This window comes from Podarcis gaigeae, assembly GCF_964106915.1.
Source record: "Podarcis gaigeae genome assembly, chromosome: 2".
NCBI lineage: Eukaryota > Metazoa > Chordata > Lepidosauria > Squamata > Lacertidae > Podarcis > Podarcis gaigeae.
In genome coordinates, this window is record NC_139679.1 from 117,634,243 (window position 1) to 117,653,365 (window position 19,123).

The window sequence follows — 19,123 nt, forward strand, 5'->3', positions numbered from 1 at the left end:
CTCCAGGGCTTTTCCCAAGCAGTTGGAGACTGTGCCTGTGCGAAGCTAACGTCTCCTCTCCCCATTTCATAGCTGTCAACTTTTCCCTTTTCTTGCGAGGAATTCTATTTGGAATAAGGAAATTTCCCTTAAAAGGGGGGAAACGTTGACAGCTATGCCTCTTTTATGCCATCTGTTGGTCATCCTGGCTGGGGTTGATGGGAATCAACCGTATATTTAAACCACACACATGCCCCAATCCTGGGAACTGCAGTTTACCCCACAAATAGCTACAATTCCCAGCACCCATAGAAAATTACAGCTCCTATAATTCATCATCATCATCATCATAATTTTATTTATATCTTGCCCATCTGGCTGGGTTTCACCAGCCCCCCTTTGGTGGGGAAGAAGATGTACTCAAAATGTATGATATGTACGCAATCTTAAGTCCAGCAATGTCCACAGGTTTCCCAACCCAGTGTTAGTCTCAAATGTCATGTCCTCCAGACATTAACAGGGTGCAGCTCCCACCATCCCCAGCCAGGGGCGATGGGATTTGTAGTTCAGCAACATCTGAAGGGCCCCCATGTCAGCGAGCTTTGTCACAATCTGCATTAAGACTCTTTTGCTCCGCAAAGGGTTAAGGTGAGGGAATACCGCCTCCTAGAGAGACCGGAAGCTCCTCTGCGGCAGGAAAGGGGGGGAACAAAAACAATCAAATGCCACTTCCTGTTCCGCTTCCCATGGGAAAGTGGCCTTTGAATTTTCCCACGCGCAGAGAATCAGGGCTTGGAAGGACTTTTCCGGTGGTTGCGAAAGAACCAGGCAAGTGGGAAGGGCGGAGGAGAAGGGAGGGTGTGCTGGGCCTCGAATGGGCTCCATGGCAGGCAGAAGTGCAACTGGAGAAGCTTTTCCTTGCCGTGGGGCTGGGGAGGAGAGGGAAGGCTGGGAAAACATCCTTGGTTGGATTTCTGCCTGCCAGGTAGGGGGCAGCGGCAGAAAAACGAGGAGCCCTTCGATTTTGGGGGGGCATGATGCACACTTCCAAGTGGAGCAGAGAGTGATTCTTTGTGCAGAATGAAGGGGTGGCAATCTGGATCCTCTCTCAGGGTGTCATGCCTTTGAATGCTAACCCACGTTCTTTAAAGTAAAGAACATCATTCCTGTAGACATAGGTATACAGGTGAAACTCGGAAAATCAGACTATCGTGAAATAAATATTAGAATATTTATTTCAATTGTTGTTGTTGTTTAGTCGTGCCCGACTCTTCTTGACCCCCTGGACCAGAGCACGCCAGGCACTCCTGTCTTCCACTGCCTCCCGCAGTTTGGTCAGACTCATGTTTGTAGCTTCGAGAACAGTGTCCAACCATCTCGTCCTCTGTTGTCCCCTTCTCCTTGTGCCCTCCATCTTTCCCAACATCAGGGTCTTTTCCAGGGAGTCTTCTCTTCTCATGAGGTGGCCAAAGTATTGGAGCCTCAGCTTCAGGATCTGTCCTTCCAGTGAGCACTCAGGGCTGATTTCCTTCAGAATGGAGAGGTTTGTTCTTCTTGCAGTCCATGGGACTCTCAAGAGTCTCCTCCAGCACCATAATTCAAAATTTCTTTCTTTCAGTAATTCAACTTAAAAGGTGAAACTAATATATGAGATAGACTCATGACATGCAAAGCGAGATATGCCAAGCCTTTATTTGTTATAATTGTGACGATCATGGCGTACAGCTGATGAAAACCCCAAATTAACAATCTCAGAAATTTAGAATATTAAATGAAATCAGCAAAACAAGGACTGCAAACAGAGCAATATTGAACCTCTGAGAAGTAGAAGCATGGGTTCAGGAATAATATTCCCGCATAGCAGCGGGTTGGACTGGATGAATCTCTGGGTCCCTTTTGACTCTACAGTTCCATGATTCTATGATTCTGTGGCTACTGTGGTTATTTTTGTTTTTTATGGAAGCCGCCCAGAGTGGCTGGGGGAAACCCAGCCAGATGGGCGGGGTACAAATAATTTATTATTATTATTATTATTATTATTATTATTATTATTATTATACCAGGCTGGTGCTTTAATGCAAGGCTCCCCCTACTCTGGCAGGTAGCGTTTGGCCAAAGAATATTTCCAGCTCCAATTTTTCTTTTCTCCCTTCAACAGCACAGCTGTCGCCCCTGTCAGCATCTCGGAGGGGAGCGAGAGGATGGCCCGCCTCCTGCCGGACTTCTGTAAAGAAACCCAGCTGTCAGAGAGCGGCTTGTGGGGCAGCGACAAAGTCCGCTGCTTGAAGGTGAAGGAGGAAGTCCTGGAGGACGAGCCAGCCAGCTCAGAGGCGCAGCGACAGCACTTCCGGCAGTTCGGCTACCAGGAGAACGAGGGGCCGAGGGAGGTGTGCAACCAGCTCTGGGAGCTGTGCAACTTGTGGCTGAAGCCCGAGAGGCACACCAAGGAGCAGATCCTGGAGCTGGTGGTGCTGGAGCAGTTCCTGGCTGTCCTGCCACCGGAGGTGCAGAACTGGGTCAGGGACGTGGAGCCGGAGAACTGTTCCCAGGCAGTGGCCCTGGTGGAGGACTTCCTGCTGCGGCAGCAAGAGGACGAGAGGCAGGAAGAGCTGGTGAGGATGTTAGGAAGGACCCAGGAAGAGGTCAGGCCAAAAGGTCTAGCCCAGCATCTTGTTTCCCACAGTGGCTAAACAGATGCTCCGATGGGAAGCCCCTGAGCAAGACCTGCTTGCGACAGCATCTCTCCCCTCTTGAAACCTCCAACAAGTGATACTCAGAAGCACACTGTCTTGCACTAATGCATGAATTGGACCATTGATGGCTACTAGCGTGGTGGTCCGGCTCTGTCTCCACAGTTGGAAGTGGTAACACTTCTGAATAATAATAATAATAATAACAACAACAAAACAACAACAGCAACAATAATAAACAATGGCTTCGGTCCAGTATATCTGAAGGAGCATCTCCACCCTCATCGTTCAGCCCGGACACTGAAGTCCAGCTCCAAGGGCCTTCTGGGAGTTCCCTCACTGTGAGAAGCCAAGTTACAGGGAATCAGGCAGAGGGCCTTCTCGGTAGTAGCACCCGCCCTGTGGATCGCCCTCCCACCAGATGTCAAAGAGAACAACAACTACCAGACTTTTAGAAGACATCTGAAGGCAGCCCTGTTAAAGAAGCTTTTAATGTTTCATGCATTACTATATTTTAATATTTTGTTGGAAGCCACCCAGAGTGGCTGGGGAAGCCCAGCCAGATGGGCAGGGTATATATAATAAATGATGATGATGATGATATATGATTTACATGCCGCCCATCTGGCTGGGTTTCCCCAGCCACTCTGGGCGGCTTCCAACAGAATATTAAAAACACGATGAAACATCAAACATTAAAAACTTTCCTAAACAGGGCTGCCTACAGATGTCTTCTAAAAGTCAGATCATTGTTTCTTTCCTTCACATCTAATGGGAGGGCGTTCCACAGGGCGGGCGCCACTACCATGAAGGCCCTCTGCGTGGTTCCCTGTAATTTGGCTTCTTGCAGTGAGGGAACCGCCAGAAGGCCCTCGGAGCTGGACCTCAGTGTCCGGGCTGAACGATGGGGGTGGCGACGCTCCTTCAGGCATACTGGGCCGAGGCCATTTCGGGCTTTAAATGTCAGCACCAACACTTTGAATTGTGCTATGAAATGTACTGGGAGCCAATGTAGGTCTTTCAGGACCGGTGTTATATGGTCTCGGTGGCCATTCCCAGTCACCAGTCTAGCTGCCGCATTCTAGATTAATTGTACTTTCCGGGTCACGTTCAATACCAGTTTGCTGGAGTCTGAAGCAGGGGAGAGGGCTGCTGTGCTTGGGTCCTGCTTGTGGGTATTCCACAGGCATCCTCTTCCCCCGCTGGCGCAGTGGTTCAACGTGTCTGACTGTTAACCAGAAGGTTAGTGGTTCGTGCCCACCCAGGGCACGAATTCCTGCATTGCAGGGGGTTGGACTAGATGAACCTTTGGGTCCCTTCCAATTCTAAGCTAAAAGGTAAAGGACCCCTGGACGATTAAGTCCAGTCAAAGATGACTGTGGAGCTGTGGCGCTTATCTCGCTTCAGGCCGAGGCAGACGGCGTTGGTCCACAGACAGCTTTCCGGGTCATGCAGCCAGAATGACTAAGCCGCTTCTGGTGCAACGGGACACCGTGACAAAGCCAGATTTTATCAGTCTGAGGAAAACAGGTGGGATTAAAATGCAACAAATAAATAAAATACAGTGGTGCCTTGCAAGACGAAATTAATCCATTCTGTGAGGCTCTTCGTATAGCGGTTTTTTCGTCTTGCGAAGCAAGCCCATTGACAGCTTAGCGGATTAGCGCTATTAGCGGTTTAGCGGCTTTTAGCGGATCAGCTGATAAGCGGCTTAGGGCTTAGGAAAAGGGGGAAAAAAGGGAAAAAACCCCGCAGGAACTCGCAAGACATTTTCGTCTTGCGAAGCAAGCCCATAGGGAAATTCGTTTTGCGAAGCGCCTCCAAAACGGAAAACCCTTTCGTCTAGCGGGTTTTCCGTCTTGCAAGGCGTTCGTCTTGTGGGGCACCACTGTAAGTTTGTATCTGCAGGTGGGGCAGTGACTGGTTGGGTCACTAAAGGGAAAGATGATTTTTCAGGTATCCAGGTACCAGGCTTTCTAGGGCTCACTCAAACCACCCCTTTGAACTCGCCAGCAACCAGCCGCGTCTCCTTTCAACGTCCTGTGCTCTTGTTTCAGATGTTGGGCCCGTTCAAAGAGGAGGCTGCTCATTTCCCCACCGCTGAAGACTCTTCCTCAGACACCTGGCGGAGGATCATCTTAGGGGAGATGAAGCAGGAGGAGGAGGACGATGACGACAACAGAGACACAGCCTTGTTGGGTGAGGACTCCTCTTTCTGTGTTGTTTTGAGTGTGAGTGACTCATGTATTGGTGGTTTAAAGAGGTGTGAGGTCAGGCAGTGGTGGTATGAGTGAGAGGTTGCCTTGCTTGAGCAATTCTAAATTATACAGCCTTGCATTGCGCTCTCATTTTATTTATTTGTATGTGGTGTTTATATTATTATTTCATGGAACTTTGAAGTGTCAGGCATAGCTCTAATGGCTTTAGCCCAAACGTAGAAGAGTTTTCCTGCACAGCGAAGAAGCTAGTCGAGGTGGAAATGACTAGTCAGCTAGACTCAGAATAACTATTTACAGGATTTATTAAAAGGAAAAGAAACCAGCAGAGTTTCTGCATACAAAACAAAGTAAAATAAATCATTTCTTTCTCTCTCTCTCTCTTAACCATACACAGCACTCCTACTCCTACTCCTAACACACCTAACCCCAAGCTGTGCTAGCATTCCTAGATAACAGAGTTGAGTGCTGGTCGTTAACCAATCGGAGTAAGTAGTTTCTAGGTCAAGCAGACCTTGGCTTTCTGCCAAGAGTAAATTGACACTGCCTTGAGTTAATTGTGTGAAGCCAGAATCTGTAAGTTTTCATGAGAATCAATTAACAGAAACTGAACATCATCATCATCATTATTATTATTATTATTATTATTATTATTATTATTATTATTTATATACTGCCCTATACCCGGAGGTCTCGGTGGTTCACATAAAAAGATCACAGTATATAAAATAAAAATAGAAACAATAACCCCAAAATACCCCGGTTCAAATCCCTGCGATGGGGTGAGCTCCCGTTGCTCTGTCCCAGCTCCTGCCAACCTAGCAGTTCAAAAGCACACCACTGCAAGTAGATAAATAGGTACCGCTGCAGCAGGAAGGTAAACAGCGTTTCTGTGCGCGCTGGTTTCCGTCACAGTGTCCCATTGCGCCAGAAGCAGTTTAGTCCTGCTGGCCACATGACCCGGGAAGCTGTCTGTGGACAAACGCCAGCTCCCTCGGCCTGAAAGAAAGATGAGCGTTCTACCTCATAGTCACCTTTGACTGGACTTTAACCGTCCAGGGGTCCTTTACCTTTTACCTTTACCTTTACCTTTTACCTCATAGTCTCTAGTCAGATGCTGCAACAGGCAGTGTGTAAGCTTTCTTGAGGACCGCCCCTCATATCAGGGAATGACTTGAGTTGTTTTGTTTTTTTTGGATGAAAAAATTCTTTATTGAAATTCATTAATGTCATTACAGATTTAACTTCACACATACACATTCTATCTATCATCTATCTATCTATCTATCTATCTATCTATCTATCTATCTTTCTATCTATCATCTATCTATCTATCTATTATCTATCAATCATCTATTTTCTTAAATTAGTTTAACTTAGAATGTTAATTTGACCTTCTAATTCCACTTAGATATCAGCTAAGCTAAAATCATATAATGGTACATAAAATAAAACAAAACAACAACAACAAACTGAAGTAAAATAAATATAGACTTCCCATCATTTCCCGATATAGTTGACATTTGTGATTTTGAATGTGCTTATAATTATTACCTTACATTTAATATACTTTCTAATACTTTCTTACAACCTAGTGTACCCATTTTCCTTTATTTCTTAATATTTTATGTACACAAGCCATAGATAATATGTCACTGTTATTTTTTTGTAACTCTCTCTTAAACATTTCCCATTTCTGGGAAAAGAATTGTTTGGTGTTACCTCTTAACCTATTTGTTAGTTGAGCCATTTCCACATAGTCTAATACAGTCATACCTCGGGTTGAAGTAGCTCCCGGATGAATATTTTCAGGTTGCGCTCCGCGGAGACCCGGAAGTAACGGAGCACATTACTTCCGGGTTTCACCACTCACGCATGTGCAGACGCTCAAAACGACGTTACGCGCGGAAGCGGCGAAACGCAGACACGCAGTCGCATCTTACGTTTACTTCAGGATGCGAACGGGGGTCCGGAACGGATCCCGTTCGTATCCAGAGGTACCACTGTAATTCATTGGCAGAATGACTTCCGTTTTGATTTCCTCCTTTCCGGCAGCTTCCGAGAGAGCGTGCGGGAGGGACGACCCGGACCGTTCCGCAGATCCAAGGCCTCATGAGATGCTTTTGGGGATTGCCGAGTGGAACAGTCCCGATCCAGGGGAAGCCTCCGAGAGCCTGCCGGGAAGCCGCCCGGAGAACGGGAAGGACAAACTGGTTTGCGGGCCGCAGGGCTACCAGCCGGCCAAGGGACGAGTGGCTGTGCAGCCGCGGATCCAGGACGAGCGCCTGAAGAAGTGCCTGGAATGCGGGAAGGGCTTTGTGTGGCGCTCGGAGCTGATAGAGCACCAGCGCTCGCACACTGGGGAGAGGCCCTACTCCTGCTCGTACTGCGGGAAGAGCTTCAGCCGCAAGTCGTACATCATCAAGCACGAGAGGATCCACACGGGCGAGAAGCCCTACATCTGCTCGCACTGCGGCAAGGGCTTCATCTCCAAGTCAGACCTGATCAAGCACGAGAGGACCCACACGGGCGAGAAGCCCTACATCTGCCCCGACTGCGGCAGGAGCTTCAGCAGGAAGCAGTTCCTCGTCACCCACCGCAGGACCCACACGGGCGAGAAGCCCTACAAGTGCTCCGAGTGCGGGAAGAGTTTCAGCCAGAGGACTTGTCTGGTCATCCACGAGAGGGCCCACACCGGGGAGAAGCCCTTCAAGTGCCTGGTGTGCGGGAAGAGCTTCGGGCGCAGGGACATCCTCATGACCCACCAGAAACTGCACACCCGTGAGAAGGCCTTCCAGTGCGCTGACTGGTTGTGAAGCTGCCCTTTTCCCCTATTCCGTATTCTCTTCAGAGTTCATAACTGTACAGTGGTACCTCTGGATGCGAACGGGATCCATTCCGGAGCCCCGTTCGCATCCTGAGTAGAACGTAACACGCGTCTGCACGTGCGTGGGTCGTGCTTTGCCGCTTCCGAGCATGCGCACTACGCCGTTTTGAGCGTCTGCGCATGCGCGAGCGGCAAAACCCGGAAGTAACGCGCTCCGTTACTTCTGGGTCGCCGCAGAGCGTAAACTGAAAACGCTCAACCTGAAACATATTTAACCCGAGGTATGACTGTATATATTGTGGAATTGGGTGTTGGTTTTTTTTTAAATGAAGGTTTTGCATAGAAGAAGCCTTACAGAAGGCTGCTTAACATGCTCCCCCCCCCCACACACTTTTAAAGTACTTGATGGCTTCTTTTGTACATCGGGAAAATGTAATGTGTGAATTAAGTAAACAAGTGTGTTCTACAGGTAATCAGGAAAGTAAGACTTAACAGAGAGACCTAAGATTGGTTATAGGTCTCGGTTAAATGCACATTTAGTGGCGGCCCACTGGGTTTCCATAATGGGCTGGTTCAGACGCCAGATCCGTTGGAAGTATCCCAGAGGTTCCCAAACTTATTTGGCGTATCTCCCCCTTTTCAGGAAAAAAATACTCAGCACCGCCCCCCACTGGAAATCTATCTTCTAATTTAAACAAACAGTCAGAAAGATGCAGTGAAAACTGGACGAAGAGATTGACTAGGCCCTGGGATTAAAAACTCATGGGGTGGCGGACCAGCGTGAAGCCTGCAGGCTCATTCTGATTCACCCCAGGAGTCGGGCTGACACGGTAGCTCACTTGCCATTGGCCAAATAGGCAGGTAAGCTGTGATCCATTTCTTGGGCCTGGGTGAAGCCGGAAAGGGGTCACCGAAACCTGGGAAAGCCCCTCATGACCACCGGGTCCAGGGGAGGGGTTGTCACCGTCCTGCAACGGTGCCCAACGTGGCAGTAAGCATCATTACACAACAGATGAAATGTGTATGAACAGTTTTTCAAAATTTTCTTCTTTCCTTATGCTTCCACAGCCCCTCTGTTTTTATTCAAGGTCCCCAATTGCACCTCTGTATCATTAGGGGGTGGTATCGACCACTTTAGGAAACACATGTAATCTGTGGAGTTCTGTGTAGAGAAACTAATGATAATAATAATAGTTTATTATTTATATCCCGCCCATCTGGCTGGGTTTCCCCAACCACTCTGGGCAGCTCCCAACCGAATATTAAAAACAATACAGCATCAGACATTAAAAACTTCCCTAATGAACCTAGATCATTAGCTGTGTCCATTAGTTCAGTAGGTCTACTCTCAGTGGGACCAGCCTTGGATACAACCCTTGACTCGGCCGTCTTTGGTGCTGAGCGCTGCCACCTTGCGTGCTTGGATCCAGAACAGTCCTGCTAGATGGGGGCCCATCTAGTCCGGCATTCTGTTCTCACATTGGCCAACAAGGTCCGCCAATGGGAAGCCTGCAAGCACAACACCACTAGCCTCCATGATTCAGAGCAACTGGCGTTCAGAAGAATATACTGCCCCCGGCTGTGGATGTACAACATAGCCGTCATGGCTGGTAGATTCCTGCTTTCTCACTTCCTGCTTTGGACAAACCACCGTTTAAACAGGTTTCCTATTTCCTGCTAACCAAAGTTTGGTGGTTAGCGTGTAATAAACTCTGGTTTTCCTGAATCGGGAAGTCAGGAAGGGAATTGGAGATAAGTCAGCCTGAGCTACTGACCCAAGGACATGTTTTTTAAATAATGCAGAAACCGTTGTGTTGAATGGCCCTAAGAGAAATCAGCTCATGGCAATATTCACTCTGGCAAGCAACCTTTGGCCAGGAGGATCTGAAGAACCTCCTTTTGGGATGTTGTGTGTGCCTACGGGTGCTTTGCACTTGAATAGCAATCCTACCTCCCTGTTACATCACTGCTGGATTTGAAACCAAAGGGTGTCTTTAAAAAAAGCAAAAAAGCTGTATGGTACTTTTAAAAAGTATGGTGTGCAAGGATTCCCTTGCAGAAAATGAATAGAAGCTTCAGAAAAGGAATTTAGGTCTTACTGTTCCATCAGGGCAAGCATTTCAGCTTGGCAGACTGAATGATCCTTCCTCTTTGTCCCCCAAACCAGTTTCTGCGGGAGAAGGGGAAGCCCCGTTGTGCTATCGGAAGTCCTTACACAAGCTTCTGTTTGGGGGCACTTGTCAGCTGAATCCCTTTCTCACTGCCTTAGCTGAGACGTTTGTGCCAAACCATGGTTTACAATCCAAACCATCCTTCAGAATTGCTTGTTTGCTGCCATTTTCAGGTTGCTGAAACTCTCCCTCTTGGGGGTCGTAGCAAAAACCATGGTTTACAAATCCGTTTCAAGCCATGGTTTCTGATCTTGATTTGTAAGCTGACTGTAACCATGGTTCGTTTGATTCATAACACTAAGCCAAACCTTAGTTAACCTTCCACTACCATGTTTTTGGGTGGCCTCCGTATTTGAGGCCCTGCATGAATAAGCAGTGAGGTGTACCTAACATAACAAAGCCTTGTTCTTTGACCACTTTCCTGGTGGACCTTGGTAGTCAGGAATTCCATGTGTGTGAATGGGTTTGCAGAAAGGTGGGCTGCTTAGATGCCAGTCTGTTTGGTAAAAGGCTCTTTGTGGTACCTCAGGTTAAGTACTTAATTCGTTCCAGAGGTCCGTTCTTAACCTGAAACTGTTCTTAACCTGAAGCACCACTTTAGCTAACGGGGCCTCCGCCTGCTGCTGCTCTGCTGGAGCACGATTTCTGTTCTCATCCTGAAGCAAAGTTCTTAACCCGAGGTACTATTTCTGGGTTAGCGGAGTCTGTAACCTGAAGCGTTTGTAACCCGAGGTACCACTGTATTACTTGCCCGCTAACAGGCTACAATCCTTCACCCCTCTTTTATTCAGCCAACATGAAAACACAAGCTAACTAGCCTCTTGGCAAGTTAGTGGTTTTGAGGAGCAGGTTTTATAAGCCTTTTTAATAGGTTTCTTCCAAATTCTTGCATTTCTCATCTATTCCAACCCCCCAAAAAGACTTAACGCAGCAAAACAAAAACGATAACATCAGAATGCCTGATAAATATTAGGCTGACCATTGAGAAGCTTTCCAAAATGTCATCTTAAAAATGTGACCTGTTTTTAGATTGTGAGCCTCAGAGGCAGGCAACCCACTCCCCTTTTAATCTCGATATAGCACAACATCTAGTGTTGCTTTGTAGGTTCTCGGTGAAATAAAGAAGTAGATACGTTTGATGTGTGCATTTCCTCAGCCCCCGAGGGAGGAGGGAACAAAGAGCTCAGACATGTCAATCTATCTGGTTGTTAAGCACTGGCGTAGCGTGGGGGGTGCAGGGGGGGCCGGCCGCACCGGGCGCAACATCTGGGGGTTAGGGGGCGCAAATTCACGGGTTAGGGGGCGCAAATTACTTGCCTTGCCCCTGGTGCTGACAACCCACGCTACGCCACTGTTGTTAAGCACTGGTGGAGAAAGAGGAGTGCGGAGGGAGCACATCGTCCCGGCAGTGCGACCTGGTGGGCGCCATGCCCCCAGGACGCGCGCCACGCCCCCGGGAAGCTGAAGCAGAGACTGTTCCTGTTGTGAGTTCCTTTAAAAAGCAAAATGATCAAATTGGAGGGCAGTCTTGAAAACCAGCCATCTAGTCTCACCTCCCCACAGAGGTGCTTCTTTGCATAATGTGAAATGTGCTTTTCAGTCACAGCCTCGGTCTTTTAAGAGTTAAGATGACCGAGTCGGTTCCTAGACAGGCCTGGATGCCTCTCATTCCTGGAAAGAGAGAAGAGGGCGGCTTGGAATTTACTTCCTACTTTGCATGCCCACGTGACCTGCTCTTTGAATTTCCCAGGCGTGGATTCAAGTGGGAGATATATTTTTTTCCCCACTAGCAGTGGGAGGGGGATCAGGTGAGTTTAGAGGGTAGGGGGGCTTTTAGGGAGTGGGGGCTCCAGGGGAGGGGGGAAATATCAAGGCAGGGGGTTTAAAAACTGGTCCCCTGGGATGGCAGGATAGCGGTCAGGGTGGGTATCTGCTGCCAAGGCAGTGCTTTCATTTGCACCCACTAAAATGTCACAAAATGATTTCCTTGGCAGCAGAGCGGCTGTGTCAGTAAAACTGACCAGCGGGTCTCATGTCTGTGTGTTTGCCATTTAGGTGCCTCCAGATCGTACCATTTAAAGTGCATTTCCCCACACCCACCCCAAGAATCTTGGGAGCTGTAATTTGTTCAGAGTGCTGGGAATTGTAGCTGTGTGAGGGGCTACAGTTTCCATGCTATTTTGGGGGAGGGGCCTGAATGTGTGTTAAATTTATGGTGCCTTTGGCTTCCCTCAAGGAATCAAGAGAATTATAGTTTGTTTAGGGTGCTGGGAATTATAGTTTGTTTAGGGTGCTGGGAATTGCAGCTCTTAACCACTACCGCTCTTAACCACTATTCCACACTGGCACCACTTTAGCAAATGGGGCCTCCTGCTGCTGCCGCGCCACCAGAGCACGATTTCTGTTCTCATCTTGAAGCAAAGTTCTTAACCTGAGGTACCATTTCTGGGTTAGCAGAGTCTGTAACCTGAAGCGTATGTAACCTGAAGCGTATGTAACCTGAAGTGTATGTAACCCGAGGTACCACTGTATAAATGAATGAGTACTCTCGAGCAAAATAAGGATGAATGCAGGACAAAGACTGATTGTCAAAGAACTGTCCCATGAACAAATCAGAACAAATGCTCATTAAAGTCCAGATATAGGTCCCATCTGCCCTATATATTTAAAGCAATGCTATATGAACAGCCATGGCTTCCCACCAGAGCATCATGGGAGCTGTAGTTAAGGGTGCTGAGAGTTGTTAAAAGACACAATTTCCCCCTCACAGAACGGCAATTCTTAGAGTAGTCTAACAGTCAATTTCTCTTCACAGGAGACTGTTAGCAGTAGCTCTCTGATGAGAATAGCCTTCAGTGGTTTGTATGTTGCACTAAACCATGGTTTAATTGAATGTCTGAACACACATGCCACCAGCGGTATAACCAGAATTTGTTAACCACAAACAATGTTCATAAGCCATGGTTTATTGCTAGCTTACAAACCTTGGATTGTGTTAATCAAATGTGGCTGACAGCTTGCACTCCCCTTGCAATCCATTATTTGAATTTTTAGAAACAAAAATCAACAGCACAGCCCTGTACATGTCTTCTCAGAAGCTGGACTGGGCAAATCTGTCCTTTCCCCTCGCTGTGAATCACTCCTCACATGTTTTTATGCAAATCTGCCCGCTATAAACATTTCTCCTTAATGCAATGCTTTTTAACATGTTCTTTTCTCTAATAGATGTATTTAAGCAAATGTTTTGTATGCATGGCTGGAGAACAGCAGTGCAAAATTCAGAAAGCGTTTCCAAAGACAGCTGTGGTTTGGTTCTCATGTCGTTTCAGAAAGGGCAGATTAGGTCCCGTTTGCTTTTAAATGCAACCTGGATCAAATTCCTCTATGTGCTCCCACCCCACTCCTCCTTTGGGAACTCTTAACACTTTTATTTATTTATTTTTCTCAGTAAGGAAGAAGAAGAAGAAGAGTTTGGATTTTATATCCCGCCTTTCACTCCCCTTCAAGAGTCTCAAAGCGGCAAACATTCTCCTTTCCCTTCCTCCCCCAAAACAAACACTCTGTGAGGTGAGTGGGGCTGAGAGACTTCAGAGAAGTGTGACTGGCCCAAGGTCACCCAGTAGCTGCATGTGGAGGAGCGGGGACGCGAACCCGGTTCCCCAGATTACAAGTCCATCGCTCTTAACCACTACACCACACTGGGACTTATCAAGACTTAATTCCAGTTTTTCTTGTTTTGCTCAGCCCTGAGCACTGACCTCACGGCCACATGTCCAGAAAAGACAACATGGCCACCGAGGCTGGGGAAATAGCAGCCCTGGGTCTCCACCTCCAAGCTGTGCTGGAAAAAGGAAAGAAGAGGGAAGAATCAGGCGCTATAGCGCTTGGAGCAAAGTGCCCTCCTGCCGTCTGGGCAGAGAGCCTGGGGGATTTGGAGAGAACAAATAATTCAGAGGAGGCGAAAGGGGAAGCAGAGGAAGGACCGCAACAGCGCTGGGAAGCCCAGTGGGGTCATTTCCTGAAGGCAGTGGAGTCCAGGCAATTGGAAGAGGGAACCTCACCCATTTATGGTGCCAGGAAGGCGACTGAACCCGGTCAGCAACTTGGAGGGGAGAGACCAGCCCAACAGGTTGCCAACAATAGCCAGTTGGCCCAAAACAAGGCAGGCTGCAAGATGCTGAAGGGGGAGCTTCCAGAGGAGGTCGGGGCTCTGGAAGCACAGCGCCAATCCTTCAGGCAGTTCCGCTACCAGGAGGCCGAAGGCCCCCGAGAGGCGTGCAGCCAGCTCAGAGATCTTTGCCACCAGTGGCTGGAGCCTGAGAGGCACACAAAGGAGCAGATCCTGGAGCTGCTGATCCTGGAGCAATTCCTGACCATCCTGCCCTGTGAAATCCGGACCCGGGTTCTAGAAGGTGGGCCGGAGACCTGCTTGCGGGCTGTGCCCCTGGCCGAGGATTTCCTGCTGAGGCGGCTGGAGGAGGAGGAGGTGAGAGGCTTTGACACTGGCGGTTCCATAGGGCAGAGAGCCTGGGCCATGGAGAAAAGCCATGGAGGAAAGCTGTTCTAAAGCATCCGGAAATGGAGTCAGCGCGACAGGTGCCCTGTCACTTGCCCATCTAACGGCTTCTTCTTAGCTGAGAAAGTTGCCAAACAGAAAGCACAGAGACTACAAGCTCAGATTACCAGACGTAGGGGTGACATGGACTGAGAGGGATGGGTGGAAGCACTGCCATTCTTAGAGGGAGACGTTCGTTATCCCTTGCTGTGATTATTAAAGACTTCTAACTTTGTTCTGCTTATCTACTGCCAAGGGGGGAGGAAGCCAATTCCTTGAAGCCTGACACTACCTCAGTAAAGTGTGGCCCAAAATTGGTCCCTATTTGGCCGGTAAGGCTGTTTTCACCAAACCACGGCCACCTCATGTCACCTGTGTTGTTCCTGGGGGTGGTTTACCATGCGGCGTGGTCTAAGTCCGGTCCTAGGTCGAGGGTAAGGAGGCTGTCCGTCAGGGGCGAAGCGAGGTCCAAAGCGAGCAGTCGGGCATGGTCAGGAACTCAGGAGAGCAGGTCAGGGTGCCAGCAGGAACGATGTTGCTCCCGCAACCTGGGACTGGGTGGGCTGGCCTTTATCTCCTCCGAGGCATAGGGCAGCTCTGGTCCACAGGTGCCTCGCCTCCCCTGGCCTGGAGCCAAGCACTCCTCCTGAGAGAACCCTCCGCCTCTGTGCCCTGAGCCTCTGCAGCTCAGGAGAGGCTGGAGGGTTACTGGACCCAGAGGCAAGCTCATCTTCCCCTGACAGGGCTGGAAGAGTAGCACCTGCAGGCAATGGGTCCTCAATCACCTCCGGAACCAAAGCGGATTCAGCTGGTGTCTGCTCCTGAGGATCCGGCACAGGTGAGGGCCCTTCAGATTCAAGCCCCTGCCCCTGCTCAGTCGGCCCTGGAGGCGGGGACTCCTGTGCAGGCTGGGATTCCTCAGGTTCAGCCTCTGAATCAGATTCCCAGGCCATCGCATCACCTAAGACATCATAGACGACATCAGGTGGAGGCAGGTAGAGCTGTGGCTGGATCTGCTCAATTCTCTGTGGGAATCTGATCATGCATGCAGCTGCTCCCTACAGAAAGCAGGGGTCAAGTCGTCAACTGATGGGTGCTAAGTTGAAGCCTCATGGATTGATTGCACAACCAAGTTTCCGGTGGACCAAGTTCCTGTGTTTTTTGAAGCCTTGTGCAAAGCGCTTTGTCCTCCCTATGCTCAGTGCTTTCCTGTCACTGAGCATAAGGCCTTGTGCTGCGGTTCCCAAGCACCTGGCCACCAGCTGTGCAAGGAACTTTGATGGGGGGGGAGCAGCCCACCTGTCCATCACCTGATATCATGATGACATCACTTCCAGAAGGGTGGGGACAAATGTGTGGCAGGCAAAAGCATTCCTCTTCACCCAGGCCTCTGGCTAAATAAACAATCTAGGCATTTTAAACTGTGTGTTGGCGCCGGTTTTCTTTTGTTTGTCATCATATTATATATTTTTGTGTTTTTATACTGTAAACCACCCCGTGATCCTTGGATGAAGGTCAGTTGATAAATTTAATAAATAATAATAATCTGGCCTGCCATTCCAAAAAAATGTTTCCTATTGCTGTTCCTGTACAACTCAGAAAGAATATGGGTTATAAATGCCACGAGTAGATTTGGTGATTTGGCCAAAGCCATCCAATGAGCTTCAGGATTCATTATAAAGTTCTCATCTCATTACTGGACTGCTTGAAGAGTTTTGTACCGCTTGACGAGAAGGTTGTCCTGGTGCTCGGTCTGTTAAGATATGAACTTGCTCAAGGCTTATTGTTAAGCTTCACAGCCCAGGCAGTATATAAAGGCAGGCCTTCTCACTCTGCCAAACAGTAGCTCTAGGCCATAATCATTCCCAATTGACCCTGATTTCTGTTTACTCAGACGCCGTTCAAAAAGGAGGCTGATGAGTTTCCAAACACAGAGACAGCTCTGTCACAGGCTTGGGAAGGGACGCTCTTTGACGCGGTCAAACAGGAAGATGAAGCAGACGCCACTCTGCCAGGTAATGCTTTGTGTGTTGTTATTTATTATTTAAGGCATCTACACTTTAGCATGAGGGGAAAAACTTCTCCCTAACCACTTTCTTCACACCATGCAAAATTTTATAGACCTTTCTTCCTATATACATAAAAAGGTAAGGCTATCATCACGCTGCAGTTTGCATGTCTGCCAATAGGGAGAACTTCACAACTATAAAGCCACCAACTTTTTAACATTTCCTCTTAGAAGAGTTTCACGAGCCTGCTCATTATTTGGGTTGCTCTTTACTGCAATTTCTCCCTTCTTGAGATTTTCTTATTTATTCGTACTGGGGGATGAGCCATACTCATGTTAAGATGCTTTTCTTGCTCCAGGAGGTGATGAGAAACCTGAGGAGTGGCAGACGAGTAGGCCGGAGAATTCTGGGGAACTGGAATTGTGTGGCGTTTGGGGCAAACAACACATTTTGCGCTGTCTGAAACAGCACAGGACAGCCCCTGAGAGCCAACAGAGGAGTTGTCCAGGAGGGGACAAATTATTTCAGCCCAGCCTTCCAGCACATGAGAACCCCTGTCCAGGAGAGACGCAGTATAAATGCCCCGACTGCGAGAAAAACTTTAAACACAAGTCGACGCTGACAGTGCACAAAAGGACGCATACGGGAGAGAGGCCCTACCGATGTTCCCACTGCGAGAAGAGCTTCATTCAGCGATCCACCCTCATCGTCCACGAGAGGACCCACACGGGGGAAAGGCCCTACAGATGCTCGGACTGCGGGAAGAGCTTCAACGAGAGGTCCGTCCTTGTCAAGCACAAGAGGACCCACATGGGCGAGAGGCCCTACAAATGTGCGGACTGCAAGAAAAGCTACAAGCAGCTCTCGGCCCTCGCCGCGCACGAAAGGACCCACACAGGGGAGAGGCCCTACAAATGCCCCAAGTGCGGGAAAAGCTTCACCCGCAGCTCATTCCTCATTACACACAAGAGGACCCACACGGGAGAGAAGCCATACATGTGCACAAACTGTGGGAAAAGCTTCAGCCAGCGGCCGCACCTGGTTATCCACGAGAGGACTCATTCAGGAGGGGGCTTCTTTAGTGGTCGGGCTGTTGGGCAGCAGTAAACTTGTTTCTTTTCCATATGGATTTAGAGCAGCCTTTCTCAACCTGTGGGTCTCCAGATGTTGAACTACAACTCCCATCACCCCTAGCTAGCAAGGCCAGAGCTCAGAGATGATGGGAGTTGTAGTCCAACAACATCTGGGGACACACAGGTTGAGAACAGCTGGTTTAGAGTAATGTGCCAAATCTGCAGCACTTGCACAGGAACTGCTTCACCTTTGGCAGTAGATAAGCAGAACAAAGGAAAAGGAGTCTTCTCACCAGTTAGAAACTTTAATGCTCACAGCGAGAGAACAAAGAATCCATTTCCTAGGAACGACGGTGCTTCCAATTAAGGGTTCCACCCACTTCCTCCCTAGTCACCCACGTCACTACCGCGTCTTGTAACCTGATCTCACTACAGTGGTGCCCCGCAAGACGAATGCCTCGCAAGACGGAAAACCCGCTAGACGAAAGGGTTTTCCGTTTTTCGATGCACTTCGCAAGACGAATTTCCCTATGGGCTTGCTTCGCAAGACGAAAACGTCTTGCAAGTCTTGCGATTTTTTTCGCTCCTCCCCTTTTTCTAAGCCGCTAATAGCCTCTTAGCCACTAAGCCTTTAATAGCCGCTAAGCCGCTAATAGCGCTAAGCCGCTAATAGGGTTGCTTCGCAAGACGAAAAAACTGCTAGACGAAGAGACTCGTGGAACGGATTATTTCCGTCTTGCGAGGCACCACTGTACCACTGCGCTTTCTGTGCTGCCACCTTCTGAGCTCTCTGTGACTTTGGAGAAGGAGGGTGAACGCTGTCCAGAGACTGTGAATCTGTTAATCCTCTCTCTTCCAATGTTTCTCCTCCTAGCTGTTCCCCATCCAGTATGTCCCAGCTTCTGCCTTGTAAACTGAGTCCCTCTGCGAACCACCACTCCAAATCTATACTGTCCTCCTGCTCCTGGGAAGAGTCAGGAGCCTGATCAGGAGCAGGGGGAGGCTACCACCATTCCTCCTCATTGCAGCCCTCCTCAGCACGGTCCAACACCTCCCCTTTCATGGAGCATCTTCCTGACACACTCATCAAATTGTCTTCCTCCTGCCTGCCTTTTCCTGCTTGTTTCTGTTGCCACTGTAAGATTTAAGCGGGGGTCATTTACTTAAGGCAATCAGCCATTACTGGTTATAATCGGACAAGCAATGAAAGGGAAACAATAACAATAATTATAATAAAACTTTTTATTATTTATATGCCACCCATCTGACTGGGTTTATATATTGCTTAATTGCCAAAGTTTCTAAGTGGTATACATCCAAATTAATTTTATTTATTCATTTCATAAATTTATACACCATTGATTGCAAAAAAACCTTAAAGAGGTTCATGAAAAGAATAAAGTTAAACACAACTATTTAAAACATTACATTAATAATAATAATAAAGAATCAGTGAGAAACTAAAAAGCAAGTTAAAATACACATCCTTGTTCTACAAATCTGGATAGGGTCTCTAAAAGGGATTTATTTGTATATTAATAGTAGCACTTTGAACTTCGCCCAGTAGCAAATCAGCAACAAGCACAGATCTCTGAGTATAAGC

At 48.3% G+C, this 19,123-nt stretch overlaps 3 protein-coding genes and 1 long non-coding RNA gene across 6 annotated transcripts in view; all 4 read left to right on the forward strand.

Moving 5' to 3' along the window:
* The window catches only part of LOC310838313, a 437,762-nt gene that overhangs the window by 352,847 nt on the left and 65,792 nt on the right, over positions 1 to 19,123 (forward strand). The window lies entirely within an intron of this gene.
* LOC310837528 (uncharacterized protein) overlaps positions 1 to 19,123 on the forward strand; it is a 331,410-nt gene that overhangs the window by 68,043 nt on the left and 244,244 nt on the right. The window lies entirely within an intron of this gene.
* LOC310837757 (zinc finger and SCAN domain-containing protein 16-like) lies at positions 381 to 11,020 on the forward strand. Of its 2 annotated transcripts, XM_083724825.1 has the most exons (4): positions 381 to 807; positions 2,138 to 2,591; positions 4,727 to 4,868; positions 6,941 to 11,020. In XM_083724825.1, exons 2-4 carry the CDS (start codon positions 2,181 to 2,183, stop codon positions 7,699 to 7,701), a joined length of 1,314 nt encoding a protein of 437 aa, XP_083580951.1. In that variant the 5' UTR covers positions 381 to 807; positions 2,138 to 2,180; the 3' UTR covers positions 7,702 to 11,020. The 2 variants fall into 2 exon arrangements, with proteins under 2 accessions (XP_083580951.1, XP_083580952.1); XM_083724826.1 differs by lacking the exon at positions 381 to 807 and having other exon boundaries at positions 2,096 to 2,591; positions 6,941 to 9,022.
* Positions 11,496 to 18,951, forward strand: LOC310837611 (uncharacterized protein). 2 transcript variants are annotated; one of them, XM_083724478.1, is made up of 4 exons: positions 11,496 to 11,691; positions 13,628 to 14,369; positions 16,333 to 16,453; positions 16,806 to 18,951. In XM_083724478.1, exons 2-4 carry the CDS (start codon positions 13,653 to 13,655, stop codon positions 17,552 to 17,554), a joined length of 1,587 nt encoding a protein of 528 aa, XP_083580604.1. In that variant the 5' UTR covers positions 11,496 to 11,691; positions 13,628 to 13,652; the 3' UTR covers positions 17,555 to 18,951. The 2 variants fall into 2 exon arrangements, with proteins under 2 accessions (XP_083580604.1, XP_083580603.1); XM_083724477.1 differs by lacking the exon at positions 11,496 to 11,691 and having other exon boundaries at positions 13,589 to 14,369.

What these genes read in the sequence shown, in the direction of transcription:
- LOC310837757 (XM_083724825.1), top strand. Translation starts at nt 2,181, where the DNA reads ATGGCCCGCCTCCTGCCGGACTTCTGTAAAGAAACCCAGCTGTCAGAG. An exon ending in ACGAGAGGCAGGAAGAGCTG is followed by an intron (nt 2,592 to 4,726) that starts GTGAGGATGTTA and finishes CTCTTGTTTCAG; the next exon opens with ATGTTGGGCCCGTTCAAAGA. An exon ending in CAGAGACACAGCCTTGTTGG is followed by an intron (nt 4,869 to 6,940) that starts GTGAGGACTCCT and finishes CCTTTCCGGCAG; the next exon opens with CTTCCGAGAGAGCGTGCGGG.
- LOC310837611 (XM_083724478.1), top strand. Translation starts at nt 13,653, where the DNA reads ATGTCCAGAAAAGACAACATGGCCACCGAGGCTGGGGAAATAGCAGCC. An exon ending in GGCGGCTGGAGGAGGAGGAG is followed by an intron (nt 14,370 to 16,332) that starts GTGAGAGGCTTT and finishes CTGTTTACTCAG; the next exon opens with ACGCCGTTCAAAAAGGAGGC. An exon ending in AGCAGACGCCACTCTGCCAG is followed by an intron (nt 16,454 to 16,805) that starts GTAATGCTTTGT and finishes TTCTTGCTCCAG; the next exon opens with GAGGTGATGAGAAACCTGAG.